The sequence below is a fragment of the Paralichthys olivaceus genome, chromosome 6, assembly GCF_024713975.1.
Source record: "Paralichthys olivaceus isolate ysfri-2021 chromosome 6, ASM2471397v2, whole genome shotgun sequence".
Taxonomy (NCBI): Eukaryota; Metazoa; Chordata; class Actinopteri; order Pleuronectiformes; family Paralichthyidae; genus Paralichthys; species Paralichthys olivaceus.
The window spans coordinates 24,293,405-24,312,506 of record NC_091098.1 but is presented as its reverse complement, the minus strand read 5'-3'; the positions used below and the strand labels follow the sequence as shown (position 1 = coordinate 24,312,506).

At 46.2% G+C, this 19,102-nt stretch overlaps 1 protein-coding gene across 1 annotated transcript in view; it reads right to left on the bottom strand.

Moving 5' to 3' along the window:
* plxna2 (plexin A2) overlaps nucleotides 1-19,102 on the bottom strand; it is a 161,343-nt gene that overhangs the window by 57,553 nt on the left and 84,688 nt on the right. Inside the window, exons 5-8 of the mRNA XM_069527668.1 lie at nucleotides 14,315-14,415; nucleotides 5,398-5,521; nucleotides 2,629-2,782; nucleotides 479-575 (exon numbers count right to left, since the gene is read on the bottom strand). Of these exons, the coding sequence (XP_069383769.1) occupies nucleotides 479-575; nucleotides 2,629-2,782; nucleotides 5,398-5,521; nucleotides 14,315-14,415 (476 nt within the window). The remainder of the gene's footprint in view (nucleotides 1-478; nucleotides 576-2,628; nucleotides 2,783-5,397; nucleotides 5,522-14,314; nucleotides 14,416-19,102) is intronic.

Sequence of the window (19,102 nt, the reverse complement as noted above, 5' to 3'; positions counted from 1 at the left end):
CTCACTCTGCATTCAGTGATACTCCCGTGTCAGCGAGGCCTTTGGATCTCGCACAAACACAACCTGCCACCGTGGAAGGAAGCGAGCAAATAGCAAAGGCACCGCTGACACTGAGATCTCCAGTCCAGGGATTCAGTTGGACATCGGTCACTCGGGGACGGACGTGGCATGAAAACGAGCATGAAATCTCCTCTGAAGACTTGTTCGGCAGAGAGGAATGTGTTCTGCACCGCGGGGTGTTCGAGGAGAAGGCTTCATCAGCGCGGCAGCACAGAAAACTCCTGTTACCGTGCTCAGGGAGCAGCCACAGATCGGATGACGTTATTCTGAACAGGGGATATTTTTAGGGCCGGCTTGGGTTGAGGACAAATAGTAAACTAATTCCCAGAGCATTGATCCGGTGGGTTTGAGCAGCAGGTCTGGGAGAATTGTTTTTGTTAATTAAAATAGAATGAATGGACTAAAGAGAGATACTCACAGTTGGTGGACGCTGCAGTTGTAGAACTTGACCTCGGTGCTGATGAGCATCTGACCGGTCTCTTTAGAATTCAGTCTCAGCTCGACGCCTGACCAATCTGAAAGAGAAGAGACGTATATTACACACTCATGCAGATTCCCTTTATCTTTAAATCATTTAGCTGTGAGCAGCAGCCTCGATCAAATCTTTTGTTCATTAGTCGTCTCAGTAAATTTGGAATTGTTATGAGTTGTTCATATTTGTGTAAATTACATCAAGATATATCGCACGGTATTGTTCTCTGTGCACGACATGCAAACCAAATTAAAAGGAACTGTGCCTGTGAAAATACGTGTGAATAAAATTAGCAATTTCCAGTCACACGCAGCAGAATCATTTCACCTGATCAAAATTTGTTTTCCTGCATTTCGCAGAACAGAGATCTGGCTGTGCTTCTGTTCTCGGTGAAAACAGCCTCTTATCTCTCCCCCGTGAGAATACAGACTCCATAAATGTGTGTGTGTGTGTGTGTGTGAGTGTGTGTGTGTGTGTGTGTGTGTGTGTGTGTGTGAGTGTGTGTGTTTGCCTGAATTTTTGATGACATTCAGTGTGTAGGAGGCTTGAATGACCCTCCGTGACCCGTTCTCTCTGCAGCACCTGTTGGGAATCAGGCTCTGTTTCACGCTTCAGTCTGTGTAGCAGGCTCATATCTGACTTCTACCATTTGTAGAGCTGGCAAACAAAGTGGTAAAGAGTTCCTGTCCACGCAAAACCTCCTCTAGGATTATACTTCTCCTTAGTAGCACAGAGTGTCAGCTATTTTCTTTCATTTCCAGCTCAATGTCAGTTCAGCATCCTCAGGAGTTTCATCCTAACCTCTGCTCCTTCTGCTCTGACGCTCCTGTTTTAATTTCTCCTCTCCTTTGTTATTTCCTTCTCTACTCCACCTTTTAATCTCATTTCCTCTCCACTCCTCTCCTCAAGTCGCCTCCGCTGCCGCCACCGCTGCACGATCAATGTCGATGTGCAACACATAGGACGGTTCGCAAGGGGACAGGAGACGGAGGAGGATTGTGGGGAGGTCAGGAGGAAGTGGCCTCGGGAGGGGTCTGATCGCGGAGTGAAGATTGGAGGTATAAAGAGCTGGGAGAGGTAGGATGGAGGGAGGTGATCAGAAGGGGTGGAGGGAGAGGGAGATAGAGAGAGGATGCATGCGTAGTGAGATGGATGGAGGAAGGGCTTACAGGGGGGATTGGCTGACATTTACCTGGGGGAGAACATTCATATTAGTGCCTGATGCACCACTACCCATGGGAGCTCTGGGCAAACAGGCCTGTCATTTACTCTCAGGTAGGAGGATTTACCAAACCCCCCAAAACACACAGTCATTTCCACACATGGCACATAATATATTATTCAGGGTGTTTGTTTCCCCGGCCCTGCAGCCGTCTTGACTCGCAAACAACAGGTATTTATTGTCAGACCATAGGTGTCAGGATCCATAATGATATATATGTTTGCAGATAAATGAATGCTAGAGTCACTGTTGTTTATTTATGGAAATATGAGGAGGAATCTTTGAAAGGTCATGAGATTTCTATGAATACATTTGAGGTGATTAGCATTCGGGTTTATTTCAGGACCTTTGCGTTTGTTCTGGCAGTATGTTTTTATGTGAGTGTTATATAAATACATGTCATTTTATGAGATGACATTTTGACCACGAAAAACAATTATTTATTTTGATTATGGATAATTATTACGTGTTGTTTTCATCAGGTAGCACTTTAACAAGCTGCCGACCACCTGCCTGTGCCTCGTCTTTTCAGATCTAACTGACCTCCTCCAACCGTCACCTGCTCCAATATCAGGGCTGCAGCCGGCGGACCTCAATCTGATCGTCCATCAGCACTAATGAGCTCTGGCCTTGTGTGTAGCACACTTCCCTGCCAGACAGCTGATTCTGGATCAGTGGGAGCTTGTTGTTTAGATGGTGTTGAATCAATAAAGAAGTTTTAAAGTGATGCATGTGCCGTTAGCTCACAGAAGGAAACCGAAGAAGGTTGAGTTCGGAGTGAGGCTCTCTCCTCATCATGCATGATCAGATCAATGCAGTAAACGATGAGTTCTTTTTGGTGCACGTGTCTGCGTGTGCTTTTTTTTTTACATACCTTGGTCGGTGGGGATGAGGGGGACATCCTTGGCAGCAGGAGACACACAGAGTATCTGGTTGCCGTTGACCTGGCCCTCCACCTCCGTCAGGTTGCCAAAGGAGCAGGTGATGCCCGCGGAGAGATCTGGAACATCGCTCACCTTCACCAGCAGCTGCACATGGAGTGGAGGAACAAAACAATAGTTATTAATACGCATTTCAGGCCAAAAGTGAATGCATGTGAAACCAGGGGAAAATCTTATCCCAAAAGCATTCGCACATTGGCTGGATGAAACATGATATGGTGGGAAAATGTGAAAACCATAGTTGCTTGAATGCAGCGTGTACAAAGCTGCAAACAGGGTGAAGAAAAGAACACACTGCGGCTGGCAAATCTGTCCGTCCAGTTTGCCAAGAAGCGTAGCTGTGTCTCTAAATTGTTATCAGCACCATAATAAGACCGTGCTTAGATCTTAATCTTTTATTTGAGAGTAGAATATATCATTCCAGAGGAGGAGAGACAGCCACCGTGGTTCAGTCAGTGGTTAATATATGGTTCTAAGCTACATAAAAGGAAATTGGAAAAAATGGCCACTTGGGAAATTCTGTTTGAGTAAAAAAAAAAAACAACAACAAAGAAAGCTGCCCTCACACATGATGTGCCGTACATATGCAATATACCACACACATGCAGACACACACACACACAGGCGTTTGAAGTGATTCTCTGGAGAGCGGTGACACTGGGGCTGAACATTCAGCTGTTCTGCCTATAAATAAATGTATTCCGCACACAGGGTGTGTGATCTGGCTCTCCAGCCAAGTGAGGCAGCCTGGATAATTATCACCATGGCATTTCACAGCCTTGTTCCATTAGCTGTTATTTTTGGGCCATACCGTTTGAAGTTTCTCTTTGTTTTATCTGCCTCTCACTAAACACCGCGGGGCTACTGGGACAGGCGAGGCAGCTGAGCAGCTTAACTGTAGGCCTTTCAAGAGATGCTGACTGTCTCAGTAGCTGACTACACTGCCTCCCTCGTTAGCTGCTGTACTCCGGTGCCATTGAGAGGATGGAAGTTTTTTTTATTATTTTTTTTTATCTGCTGCCGACGACCTCTCGTCTTCTCCTGTTTCACATCCACCGTGTTTGTGTTGCTTCGCTCTGAGGTGTGTCAGCGAGATCCTTGATTGCAGCAATCACAGCAATCAATGTCTTTTGTTCAATGGAGAATCCCCTGAGTAGCCCCTCATATTAATTGGCTCTCACCGTGTTTTTTAAGACACACATATGGATAAACACACAGGCACACACCCCCGCACACACACACACACTAGCTGCTACCCAAAACAAGCTTGTGTCCAAGTGTTCAGCCTTTGCTCTTTTTGTTCTCCCTGATGATGAGGATGGTGATGATGGTGATGATGATGATGATGATGATGAGGATGGTGATGAGGATGATGAGGATGATGATAATAGCAGTGATGGGTGCTTTGCTGCTTGGAAGCAATGACCAGTCTAATTGGTGGCAGAGTTTTAATAAAGGTAATTAGATTTTTTTTTTTTTTTCCTCCGTGTTTCTGTATCTGCCCACATGGTGAGGCTGTGTTGTCATGGAGATAGCCGTCTGCCCCGGTGGAATTTGTGAACTGTGTGAATTTATGTTTTTGTAGATGGTTTAGTGAGATGACCCTGCTGCTGGTATGGCTGACATGGAAACAAGCATAATATGTTGTCTGATACACTGCTGTTTGGAAAACAGACAATGGAGCGGGGTTGAGGGTGAGGTACCGCGCGGTGAGTCACTGCCAAAGCTGCAGGCATTTTGTATAATTCAAATGTTTCAAGTACGTCTTGACTGCAGTCAATGAATCCATTAAATGATCCTGTTTATGTCACCTCTCATCATGAATCCTAACCTGAATGATGTTCTACGTAAGTAAGTTAACCAAAAGTGCACGACTCAGACGTTTGCTTGAAATGAAACCACATTCAAATTCACCAGATCCTGATTTTTTTTGGGGAATCTGCACCAAATTGCACAGACTCATAAATAACCATCACATCAAGAAAGATGTAGAAAATCTCCCTGTATTGTTAATTGCTCATGTTAAAACCAGCTCATCAGAATCTGCACCATAATTGATGGGTTATTGCCATCATACATCCTTCCACAAAGTTTCTGTTATGTAATTTTTTGCAAAATCCTGCTGATAAACCAACAAACTCACAGACACACGCTGATGAAAACCGACTCTCCTTGACGGGGGGGGAAAAAAGAAATATGCCGCTGAGCCTTTGGGTTGAAAACAGACATTTCTAAAAGTGATAATTCAGAAACCAAAAAGGCTAAATTTCATTTTGACTATTGTGTTTTGGAAAACCAACCTTGGACAAACGAGTTCTCTCCCTCATGCTCGTTCTGCCTGTTTTGGCTCAGTCTATGTGGAAACTGTACCCAGCTGCACTTGGACAACTTTAACACCTACACGCCCACCCACACAAACATGTCTTGGCACACATATTAACTGCTCTGCATCAAGCGAGCATATGCACATTGAAACGCCCACGCTGAGTTCTTATGAACCTTCCCATCTAATGTTTATGCATCAACTTAATCAAGACTAGGCAAACTGCAAAGTGAGATCATTTAAAATGTTCTGCTGCTGTACGTGGGTAGGGAATATGCAGATGGGAGATAATTCTTCATTGTGATGTGTGCTGAGACTGCAGGTTGTTTGGCATTTTGTGTGTAAGGCAATGTGTGTATGTGTGTGTGTTTAAACTTACAGGCACGCTGGGTTCTGACACCGCAATGCTGTCCGGGTACACCGTGGCCTTCACACACTGGTTGAGAGAGGCGGCGAAACGATACGGCTCATCTGCACGCTCGCACCGGTTCCTCTGAGAGCAGCTGAGGGAGGGACAGAGACAGAGCGTCGTTACTGAAATGTATTTTTCAACGGGCGCACAACTAGAAATGAAAAGAAGGGCTGCCAAAGCCATTACAGCACTGAGGAAAATACAGAAGCCAAAGTTATAAAGGGAAGAAACTATATGATTGGAAAATAACAGGAGGCTGTGCCAAAGTTATAATAGCAAACAATAACAGCCACAGTGGGAGTGTAAAGATTCACTAAATCAATGGTTCATTTAAAAAGAGTTTCAACACTGTTAAATCTAACGCACCTGGAGGATTGTTATCGTCTCGATCTAGAGCGCTCCGTCATCATTGGACCAACATATTCACATGACACATGCAGATAGGTGCAATGTGTGATATCTACAAAATAACACAACTTGCACTTAACGTAATCATTTCGTGTTAAAATCATTACACGATAGTGACTGATATCAAAAGTGGTGCGACAATAAGTACTTGAATGAAAACACTACGTGAAAAATCAAGTTGGGAGTAACAAAACAAACTGTCAGTGTCAGTGACAGAAATTAAAAACCTTTCCAGCGAGAGAGGGAACGAGGAGGAAATGATGAGGATTCAAAATGTCAAAAACACTAATGGTAAACAATAGAAGATTAGAGAATGTTGCAGTGAGGAGAAAACAACGCTGAGTCTCATTTACATCACGTTAATAGCTCACTTTTGTCTAAACAAGCGTATTTGACAAGACAGACATAAGAACATAATTGATCATTGTATGGTCACATCATGCACCAATTTCATCAACTACATTTTTGTTCTTAACACATCTGGACCGGCCACGAACATCCGTCCCAATTGCACCAGATGTCTTCTCAGCTCTGCTCTCACTTTCTGAGTCGTCTGTGTTCATGGTGCAGATTTGTTTTGTGTTGATCGAGGCTATAAATGTGACACGCTCCAGAGTCTGGTTAAGTTATGTTGTTGTTACCAGGGCGTTTTCAGTCCTGGTTTGTGAAACAGATGGCATATTGAACACGTAATGTGAACCGGTTTTGCTGCTTTTTTTCCCCGTCGGATTGCTTTAAAACATCAATTACACAATAGCTGCTTACGCCGGTGAAAATTTGCATTTCATGACACTCGCACCATCAATAACATCTGGCTCCTGCAGGACTCTGCAGCTCTAAAAAGTTTCATAAACTTCGAAGTGATCGTGGTCTGCAGGAGGCTCTGTATTCCCGCTAAACCGCAGAAAGAGAGGCGGTGGCAACAGCAGCGGAGCCGCTGCCTCCAGCGGGTAATACACCATGTTAACATTAACCATGAAGCCACATGAAGCACTGAGCACTACACACCCAAATTATATCCTTCAATCACCGTGTAACTTCGCAGACGCAACTAGTGCAAATTATACACTGCTCACTCATAAGGGAACCTAATGGTCAGACAGTGTATCAAGTACCACGCAACACCCCCACAATCCACCACATCCCCTCATTAAAACCCCGCCACCGCCTCCTTATTAAAAGTGTGTGCGCCCGCCACCCCATTACACCACAGACTCTCTGTCCTTATCCAACCCAGCAGTCTAAGTGCCTGGCTGACTGGCCGTCTGGTCACAGCAGCTCTAATTGGACTCTGATGGGTCAGCCGCTGTCCAGGGAGCCGATGTGCCACTACAAGCCGTGTCCATTCTCTCCTGGCTGCTAACGGTGTGTGTGTGTGTGTGTGTAGTAGTGTGTGTGTTAGGGCCTATATCATGCCTCTTTACCACAGACTCTCACACACACTGACTCGAAGCTACATCTTCATCCACAGCCTCTGTGTGTAATTATGTTGTCAGAAGTTCAAGCCATATCCAGCAGACTCACACGAGGAGGCACAAGCACGCTAAGGTTCACACACACACACACACGCACACGCACACGTGTGCACATACAAACGCTCGTATGCACAGTACTCCCCAGGGATTTTAGAGAGCAGGAGAGTGTGGAATTAGTGTAGTAGTGTGAGTCTCCCACAGGGAAAGGGGGCGGCAGGCATGGCAGATTACCTGGTTTCCCCACTCACCACTTTGGGACTTTTTATTTCTACAATTTAAATGAAAATTACTATTATCATTACTCCTGATATGAATTCTGTTGACTTTTCCTTTTACGCATTTGACTCCATCACCTTTGCACGTTTGCCACGTTTCTCTCTCTCTCTCTCTTCATCCTCCCTCTGTCCACGTCTCTCCCTTTTGTCTCAGTCTTTCTTTCAAGTCGGAATTAGAGCAACTATCATCTGCAAGGTGTTACTCCAGCTCAGATTGAATGCTTCTTTTTTTTTTTTTTCCCACATTTGCTGCAGAGAATTCTATTTAATGTGCTTTCAGGTGCGGGCTCGGGCTCGGGCTCGGGCACGATGTTTTATGCATGTCTCTGAGCTGTGTGGGTACAGATGCAAAAACCTGAGCGGTCATTAACTGACAAAAAGCCCTGCATTGATTTTCCTCACTAGGATTTCTTTTTTTTTTTTTATAAAATTAATTTCTGTTGGGGGGGGGGGAAGTAAGATGAACGCACGGCAACGGGGTGAGGCAGCGGGGGTGGGAGGAGAGCAGGATGGTTGCTGTTGCCATGGTTTCAGGAGATGGCCATTATCTCTGTGTAGTTAGAAGCTGACCCCTTGCCTCTCTCATTAGCTGAAGTGCATGCCACTGAGTGTTGACTAGAATCCTGCCTTCCTCGTATTTCCCCCTCCTGACCCCCTCCCCCCTCCCCTCCCTCCTGTCTAGCCTTGGCCCGTCACTCAGTCGCTTCACATGCTTAATGCTCCATCATTGAAATTCCTCAGGGGTGGGAGTCGGGGGCTCACGCCGAGAAATAAGGTGTTCAAGGAAATGATACGCAGATTGAATTTCTTTGTTGCAAAAAAAAGAAATACACGAGCGTACATGCCTGCGTTCCTGTGCACAGATTGACAGTACAAATGCGTTCAGCTCTTTCCTGTAATAAGCAGCTCACAGCTATTTTCCCTCCAGCGGCTGCTGCAGGCGGTCGGGTGTTGTGCTCTCTGAGCCCTGTCCATGGTGCTGAAATAGCTGCGTGCACTTCCATCATTACTCCTCTCTGTCATGTACGACTCCACTGCAGGGCATGAATGCAGTTGTAAGTGGCAGTCACATTTCATGCCGTCATAAAAGGTGAGTGGGTAAACAAAGAAAAAAAAAAAAAAAAAAACGTACAGAAAAGCTAAAGGAGAGCACATTGTTTTCTCCCGTGGCAGCTTGCGTGGGCTACACTGCTGGAGTCGGAGCTCTGAGGTTGAATTGAACACCCACTGTAATCTCACGCAGTATCCTACATAAAATTTGTAGCAGCGTAATTTGCAGCAGGAGAAGCACTTTGTGCGGAGCGGGGGACGACGTTAGCGGAGGCCAGACCTCTGGGTTTGTTCCACCAATGCCTGCTCCTTATTCTATTGCCCTAGACAGGCAATTACACTGTTGTCTCTGCTGTGCCAAGCTTTGACAGACACCCAGACATATGAATACACACATTCATTCACACATACACTCTGAAACACACAGACACATGCTCCCCCGTGGACATGGACCTTAGCCACAGATGAAAAATATGTACACTCACTGTGCACTCACTCTGACACATATACTTGCAATAACATACATCCTTTACACCCAATGCTTCGCACATTTATACACATCCCGGCCTTGACAGCAGAGCAGGAGAAGCAGGCGACAGGGAAAGATTTCTGTTCTTCTATCCCTCCTCCTGTTCACTTATCTCATCTTAGGACTTTAGTGAATGTGCGATGTCCTGTCTGATTGTTGCTCTAGCTCAGGGTGCCGTGGGAAAGATACTTTAAAATCAACGTCCCTCCCTCCCTCACTGGAGCCAGGCCACAGAACGTCAGCAGAGCAGCGGTGCTTCGGTGGCACCGTGGGAGAGTTGGATGAAAAGGAGTGGAGTGGAAAGATGTAGGTACAGGGAGGATGAACTCGATGTACACTGAATATTTGATGGTGCATAACAAAGCTCTACTCCTTGTATGTGGTAACCAATTATGTTGGAGAATCACTGGCATGATTTGATTTGGGTGAATGGAACCTTGTCTTGGGACTTTCTACGGAAACACATGTTAATGTAAACATGCATGAAGACTGACTGCACTGGGATTTTGGCTCCCCAGCATGAGAAGAGGAATGATTTAGTGAGAAGTGAAGTGCAGGGTTATACAGCGCTGGGCTGCCCACACACACACACACACACACACACACACACACACACACACACACACACACACACACACACACACACGCTGCCTCCTTCCTTCAGTGTTTTATCCACACACTGAGTGATTCAGGGCATTTGTTTCTGGCTGCTGCATCACTTAAAAGTGAGAATATGCAGACCACAGGAGGTGCAAAGGAAAGTGAAGGAGGAATTGAAAAAAAAGAGAGAGACAAACAGAGATGGTAAACTTCAACAGGCCGAGTTGCTCTGTGAACTCAGGGTGCAGTTTGAAACCCAAGGTTCATACCGGGGGTCAAATCCACATCTGCAAATCCGTCTGTCACCCGTGGCAACTGATAATGTCACTGCAGCAAACAGAACAGTACAACACGTGCACATGCATAAGCAGTTTCACACAAACCCAGTGTGTCCGTGTAAGGGAACATAAGGGGAACTAAAGTGAGCTAAAAAGATTTACACAGAGTGCTATCATCCATCGAGCTGTAGATTTACTTGTGTGAGAACAGGGATGGAAGAGCTCCAAAAAGAAAATGCAGGATTAAAGACACAGAACTTTCAGAGTCATTAACGACATTATATGTAGCCTGATCACTCTGTACACACTGGTGCAGTATTTCAGCCATCATGTTACCAACCTGCACCAGCTCCATGTCCGAGGAATCTATGGAAATATTGATAGACCTGCATGTTTGTGATCGATATCTCATTAGGCACAATTGGGAAGATGGATGTAGCTTCCCTCCGACTGCTAACTGTGGCTGTGGCTGATGAGTCGGCCATTAGACACACAGTCTGACACCCACAATAGGCTGAAGCAGCCATTTTCATTGCTAGGCTAATTGTTGTTGCCACTGGTACATTAGAGGAGGTTTTATGGTCGGCAGTCGACGTCCGTGGCACAGTGATGAATGTGCAGCTCAGAAGAAAACAATCTAAATAAACAAGTTGAGGTCATAAAAATGAGATCGTGTCTGTTTTTACTTTTTTTGGAGATATGCAGTAGAAGTAATACTTGATTTTAAGAAACATGCAACAACATCAAATTATCATTTCCCATCTTTCCCTGATCCAAAACCTGACTGCGCCCAAATCACGAGCTCCAACCGGGACGCCGAACATATTCTCAGACAGGATTTAAACTAATGAGGCCAGTTTGTAAGTTTGGTACCGTGTGGGTTGTTACAGATCTGAGCGGTTCAGCCACATGGAGACTGACAGTACAATACAACACGGTATCAAAGTGTAGTTGTGATGTGTTATTCTGCTCAGAGCATCGCTGAATTGCTGATTCACTCTCTGCTGGGCCCCACTACACCAATGGCCCAAAGCTGTCGTCCACACAACCGACTCGGGCTGATTCCGACACACTGAACAGAATTTCTTATGCACACGTTGCATAACTAACACCTCATCAGCTCGTAGTAAACAGTGCTGCCTGGAGAAAGTCGGTCAGCTGCTGTCCTTGTTACCGGATCTCTTGTCCAATCTCAACTCTTGGACCAAACTCAGACTCGTGAATAATCCTGTCCAATCTTGACACAAACCGCTCGTCCTCTCCTGGAATGTGGGAGCGAGCTGAGAGGTTGGAGGGAGAACAGAGTGGCGTGAGACGGTCTGAGATGGGAAAGCCTCTTTTGGGCATGATTAGAGAGCTAATCTAACAACGACGAGGAGAGAGAGAGAGAAGAGAGAGAAAGCATCGTGTTTTTGGATCGTGGTCAGACGAAGGCTGAACTACCCATTCACACGACTGTGACTGAAGAGCGCTCGAGACGATGAGCTCCCTTTGAGCTGCAATCAAAATGCTGCTTGGTTTTGTGGGCCCATGGGTGTGCGGCATCAAACACTCTCTCCCTCTCTCATTCTTATCCCCTCTCTCTTTTTTCTCCCCCTCTAATTCTTCATGCATTCAGTGGATGCCTAGCAGCTGCTGGTAATTAAAGGACTTTAGTGTCTCACAACACACTGAATCAGAGGAGGAAGAAAGAGAGCAGAAAGACGCCACTCCTGGTCAGCTCACCACCTCCCTCCCTGTCTCACATTCCCTCCTTCCCCTCATCATCGCAAACCAAGCTAATGCACCGCTATGTTGCTAATTAGCCAGCTCAGAAAGCTGCACTCCCAACGAGCACACACACACACACAAACGTAAAGAAAAAGGGAAGGGGGACACAATGTCTGAAGGAGAAGAAAAGAGGATGGATATTGTAGATGGCAGCTGCATAAGAAGGGAGAGAGGGTGATCAAAGTGAGGGCTGTTTATTTGTGGCAAGCCGAGCATCTCTGGAGTGTGGAGGAGCTGATTCCAGAGGGGAGAGTGTCTAAATGGGAGACGGCGCAGTAGTGAGCAGCAATGAGCTGAGAGGAGGATGAGTGGCAAAGCTTAGACGCTAGCTTTGCTGTGAGGGGGGTGGGAGAGGTACACACAAACATGAGAGAGGGGAAAAAGATAATTTCACAAAATCAACAATGGCTTAGGGATGGATGATGGAGAGAATTGGAGAAATGGAGGGAAGAAGGAGGCAAGAGTGATCACAGCTGCATGTGGATGGCACCAAGGCTGGCAAGAAATTGAATTTTGGGTGTGTGGGATGAGCGGAGCTCTTCACCAGAAGAGTGCAGCTGCTTTTTTTTTTCCTTCAGTATCGGATACTTCTTTCTAGTCTTGGCTATAATTGTGCAGCAGTCATGACTAAACCCATGTTACAAACTCATCCAGCTCCACAGTCTTTAAAATCCTGCACCAGTTACACCATGTAAATAAATCTTGTGAGCAGATTGAGAAAACTTGACAACATCACAAAATTATCCCGGCACCTCTTGATGCATCATCTTATTCCATTACTGCTGCTGCACATGACATCGCATTTGTGTTGTTTTTTAAAGGATGAGTTTGGTCTTTGCTGGTTTCCATTATGTTTACCCTGCGGTGCTTTTAGTCAGCCGCATGCAACATAGATAACTTGAACCAGGGATATTGCAGTTATCTGCACTGCATTATGTTTTTTCTGGAGGAGAGTCATGTGATTGTGATTAACAGCATGATGTGAATGTTTTGTTTTATATATTCCAACTGTTCCATCTCAGCCAAATGTAAAAACCTGAAAATGCACAAAGACGTCTACATGAGTCACAGCAAGACGAGCTCACGATCCGTCCAGCAACTTCTTTTCCTCTCAGTCGGAGCTGACAAGGGTCTTGCCACACTCACTGCAGGGTCATGACAGAAAAAGGGCGATTAGGACTAGGCACAGGTGGTACGAGGTTCCACAGTGCTGGGAGAACAGATGGCTGATCTGACATGAATCGGGGTGCTGACCTTCTCTCCCCACAGTACAGTACAGCGGTCCACACACGTGTTTGCGCATGTACGCAAAAGAATCAAAGCCACGTGCACGCACAGATGCGCTCGCACTTTCCCGACGCAGACGCTCACACACGTACTCGAGACGGCATCGACACACCAAACAGCTGTTTCCTCTTAACAGCTGCTTTCTCCATAACAGCTTTCGAAACACACTCCACTTTTGAGCACCAGGACCTCTCATCATGCTACGGATAGAATTGCTATCAACCTGAATTATTCCATTCCCGACCACACCTGCACAAACACACATGATAGAGAGTCTAGCACGGAGGCTAATGTTGAGGTAAATGATCTCAGTGTGAAGGCACGCAAACTGTAACCAACACAGAGCTTTAGCCGGCCCCTCCCGCACCTCCGCAGCCGAATGCCGAATTACCTTGTCGCTAGGCAATTATTTGTCCTGTCCCAGCTTTGGAGTGATGTAAATTACTTTAAGTGCACTTTGCAAGGGCCGCCATCACGATAATGATGATTGTGGCGGTGCTCTGATACACATAAATATTCAGCTATACCTTTAAAGAGAGGGTCTGCATTCAGGGGGGGCCATAAGTGGGGAATTCAAGACGTAGCAGCCAAGAAAGAAACAGCTCTGAGCGATGAGAGAATGTGTGTGCTTAGGAAACAAAGAGGACGAGATGGAGACGGAGCAGAAAGCTGCACTGTGTCCTTTTCATCTTCTGTCCCCAGAACACCCTCACCCTCATATCATGAAACTACCCTCACTTCAGTTCCAATCAAAGACAACACTGCAGCGAATGACTCATACAAAGAATATAACAAATACACATGCTTTTTCAGGCAGTTTTATTTTTTCTGACCTCCGGTCTGGTCTTCTTAAAGACAGTTCTGCTGCAGTAACTACTCAGCTCCAGCAGGTGTCACTCATGGCCTCTATGCTCACTCTCCTGGCTGTGGCTATGGTTCGTCTTTGGTCTGCTCTTGTCTGTCTTTTCACGTCTAACCTAGTCACACACACGCTCAATGGTCTCATTTCCTGTTAAGATCAACTCATGTCAGAACAGAGCAGCAGTCAACATGAAGTAGCTTTGAACCAGCTCCGCACCTCTGAGGCACAGATATCCATTTCCAGTCAGACACTGTCTCCTCTCCTCAAACTCTATTTGATGCTCGAGATAAACATCGTCAAACAAAACCTGATCTGTAAACTGGCTGGATGATGACAGAGGTGGTACTCACATATTATGCAGGACACACCAGCCGCAGTGAGGGTCCCCAGAGCTCAGACACTCTCCACAGGTCCCGTACTGCTCACATGACTCGATGGGAACTTGGGTAACCTAAAAAACACGGAGAAAAAGGTCAAGGTCAAAGTGCAGCCTTTACAAACATCACAAGACGCACAAGAGAAGCCTCTGGGTGTGTGTGGGTGTGTGTGTGTGTCTGTGTGCACACTGGAGATATATATATATATATATATATATTGCTCCATTTTTATTTCCTGAAACATTTCTACTGTTTTGTATTTACAGGATGATGTGAATGGGCGCACTCTGCCGCTGTATGTCCATGTGTGAGATGTCAACTGCACAGGCAACTGTTGCCTTTATCTTAAGCCAAAGAAACAGTAGTGAGCAGCTGGGATCAGTTGGCCACAGAAAGCTGTTTCTCTGCTGTCAATGGGCTTTTGTCTGCACCGGGGCATCTGTCCATCTAGGTAGGGCCTGTAAAAACACACCTGTAGCAGCAGTGACAGACGTTTGGAGCACTGACCTTTATTTTCAAAAATGTAAGTGCAGGGATTAAGTTCAGTAAAATTAAGTTTGATAAGACCAGAACATAAACAGTAACCTTCTAAAAGTTGTTATCCATGCTGTGCTGGAAAGATGTTTTTAGAAATATGAACAAATGGAAATTGGCATGTCAAAGCAAAACATGTTTAAAATGTCAACAGCCAAGAATTTCAATAAGCACTTCCAGCCAAAAGCAAACACACTCCACACCCATGCATCACTAATCCACGCTGAGGCCGCGATCTTTAGAATAAGGAAGAACATCCTGGTACTTTTTCAGTTGACATGAACAAATACGGGACGGGAAATTTACATCTGTGAACAAGAATCGAACAAACATCTCCTCCTGGACAACGACCAAGTGTGTGTGTCTGATAAACAGGCTGCTTCTGTGTTCAGCAGCTTCAAGCTCTCATCCTTATGTTAGTTCTGATGAGGAAAGGAGTGTGTGTGTCTCTCTGTGTGTGTGTGTGTGTCTGTGTGTGTCTGCCAGGCAAAGTTCTGCTCAGCCACATGGCCCTCTGTCTGTTGATGAGGTCTGCAGTACAATCCAGAGGTCAGTGTGTGTGTGTGTGTGTGTGTGTGTGTGTGTTTCTTGTCTATTTAAGTGTTCCATGGGGCCGCCTCACTCACACCTGCATCTCACTGTGTCTCTTGGACTAAATGCAAACACTGACGTAAAGTGCGACATCTTCAACGCACAGCAGACGAACAAAGGCTGAATAAAAAAATACAAAAAAGCTTGAAAACATGAATTTCACCCCGACATGGATTCATTTTCACTCCGGTCCGTCTTTCAATTTCCTGGCAATTGCCTGTTTGGGTAATGACAGCAGAGTCTGACAGTGAGTTCGCTGTTCAGCTCCAAACCTCAGGCTCAGATCAATGCCTAATAAGTGGCTCCTTTGCAGAAATGAGGGGGAGTGAATAAAGGGTGCAAATAACACCTTTTATGCTTTTTTTCTTTTTTCAAACCCTGTGCAAATCACCCACAACTGGGTGATACTAATTGCTGTTCGCACCATGGGCTGGAATTAACTGTCAGCGAAGAAGAGATAACAGCTGGGTGTCCGTCAGTGGAGTTTCTTTATTACAACATATCACATTTATTTAAAAAAAACAGCTGGCGGCAAAATTTGTAACATGCTCCTGATATTGCACGGCCTTTAAAAAGATGAAGTCTGCAAACCTATCATCTGCTGCAACACTGTGAGAGATGTGTGTTCCAGCAGAAATATATATTCTCCTTTGTTTTGTCTCTGCTCCTCAAAAGCTCAATAACCGTCCACCTGTCTGGCGGGTTCCAAACCCTGCGGCAACACAGAGATGGGCCCATGGGACAAAGAGAGCTATTGACACGGTGGGACGCTGATAGTCGCTGCACTGTGTGGCAGCTCCACCGTGGACACTCCTGCTAGATTAACCCCCGCTGTCACCTCAACAAACTCCATTTGTGTGTGGGTCTTGCCTATAGCTCCGGGACAAACAGGTGGCATGCTGTAATGAGCTGCAGACGGGGTCACGTCAGCAGCAGAAGCCGCAACCGATGACAAGCAAGCCCACCAGGAGCGAGACAGCAACTCAGCCTGTGTGTGTACACGCATCCCAAAGTCTCCGAATCCCTCTTAACCCCCAAAAAGCCTTCAGATCCTTCCCAAAACATGTGCGGGGCTGGTGAAACTTTATAGGATCACTTTCACAGAGGCTCCATGAAAGGGTTACAGTGTGGAGACAGCTGTCAGCAGGGGGAGAGTCAGGGTGTAGTGGGGTGGGGGGGGCAGTGGTTGTCCCATATGGAACGGTGTCCTAAGACAGACAGACACGGGGCTGCTGTCAGCTGACACAGACTGAAACACAAACGAAGGGCGGGAGGGGTGATATAGAAGAAGAAGAGTGAGGTACACAGGGAAACAAAAACCTGAGGAGGACGGACGTGGCACAGAATGAGTGAGAAGGTGTGCTTGTGCGTTTGCTGTGTGCAGTGTGTTTGTTTGTGCGACTGTATTGATGCTCAACGTGGGCCAGTAGTGGGGATGAGGACGGGGCGAGGGAGGGTCGGTGGGTGGGTGAGTGGGTGGGGGGGTCACAGCAGCTGTTGCCCAGCACACGTTACAGTCACTCAACACAGCAGGGCTGCACAACGAAGAGCCTTCTCCCACTGTGTGCGTGTGTGTGTGTGTGTGTGCACGCGCACGCACGCACAGCACCGTAACGGATGTGCAGATTGTAGTTCCTGTGTTTTCAATGAAGACAAAGAAGCGCCACATGTGATCCGATGTTGCCTCCAACTTTCTCTGCTCCTCCGTCTCCCGTGTCCCGAAGAAAACACTTTCACGCCCACAGCTGACCTGAGCCAGACTGAGCCATGTCAGCGAGAGGTGCCACTCTCTGGTAAATGAATGCTAATAGAATTCCAGCTTGAGATGACCTTAGCAGGGGGTTATTCAACCAGAGAGGCGGCACTGGAGTCGCACACTGCGGCAACCTGGGTGACCGACTCACAGCCGAGGGTTAAAACAACAGCTTCCTCTCTTTCAAAGGCTCATCCTGAATGGGCTCCGGCTTCCATTGTCACTGCCAAGCTTTCACTAATGCAGCGGTGTCGAGTCTGTTACTGTTACTGACACCTGACGCTACAGGGGTGTGAGGGATAGCGATGTCACGGACAGTGCTTTAATGCAACGAAACAAATACTCTTATCAATCTAAATCAAGAAATTAAAGAACGGCCATTAGAGCACGCTTTGTCACCAAACATAATTACAGTCTTTTGAATTCAATCCAGCGTCATTAGAATTCCCTCTGTGTAACTTTTATAATTAATGGCTTGAGCCTGTTTTTGTTGCAGTTGTGTTCTGAGAAAAACAAAAAGCAGAGAGCTGGAGGTGGAGGTGGAGGCATTGCATCATCTAAGTGTTACTTCCTTCCTTCCTCTTTCCATGACTCACTCTAACACAGGAACATTGTCTCTGACTACAAACATTTTTTGAGAAGTGAAAATGAATTGCTCCCATTAAAGTGAAAGGCACGATTTAATAAGGTCACTCTATTGTGAACCAGTCAATGCTAAAACTAAATATGGTGCTTGAATCCAAATCAAAAGTGTGTTAAAGGACCATTAACTGTCTTGAATGTGACGCTTAATGTACGTATCCTTCATTTCCCTTGTCATAATTGTTGGGTTTTATGCTGCGTGTGAGGCTTCTGCTGTGCTATAAGACATATTTCAGCATCTGACAATAGAAAATGATCAATCAATTTTAAGATTTAAAAAAAAAACAAGCAATATAAAATTCCCTTTGCACACGTTTCCCACTGTTATTTCTGGCCACCTGTGAAGACGGTGTCTGCTTCTCACTTTCAATTTCATTCTGAGAGCAGAGCAGCACAACAGAGGACGGAGGCATTTGGCTCTGGCGCCCGGGAGAGGCTGACAATGTATATGTACATTAGAGAGCAGCAGGACTTTCATCTGCTCCTGTCTCTCTGCAGCTGAGAATAAATGGTAGCTCCATTTCAGCTCCTCTGCCCTGCTGCCCTGAGACCCAGCCATGATCGCTGCTTCTCTGTGATGGATGGGGGCACAGGGGCAGAGTAGGAGGAGAAGACAGAAAAGAAAAACTGAAAAAAAAGAAAGAAGGGGGGATGAGGGAAGACGAAGCGGAGTGGAAACGGCCCATTGCTTTGTGTTCTGGTGAGACCTCGTCTCTGCGGTGCCAGATGTGCCTCACCATGCTGAGCGAGAGAGAGTGGGGACGCAACAAGAAAGAGAAAAATCCCACCGTCACCAGTAATGCAGGGGAAGCTATTTTGCAAGTTGTTGCCAAGGCAACAGGCCTGGTTCTGACCTCAGGAACACCCCCACATCCACCACCACAATCACCACGACTCCCACCAACCTTCAGCATGGTAAACAGCTGGCACCTCTGGGACTTCCTGCCACCTACACCTCATTTCAAACATGTATACACACACACGTACACACACACACACACACACACACACACACACACAGGCGGCTCCACTACACCTTATCCATTTTTAATGAGAATTAGCCAGGCGACCACGTCACTGGATGGGACACATCGATCATGAACACAACACCCATTCCAGCAGAGAGAGGGAAACAGAGAGAGAGAGAGAGAGGTAAAGCATGGGAGGGGGTAACTGTGTGTGTGTGTGTGTGTGTAGCTCTGACACAAAAGCACAGCAAATACTTGCTGCTGAATGAATGA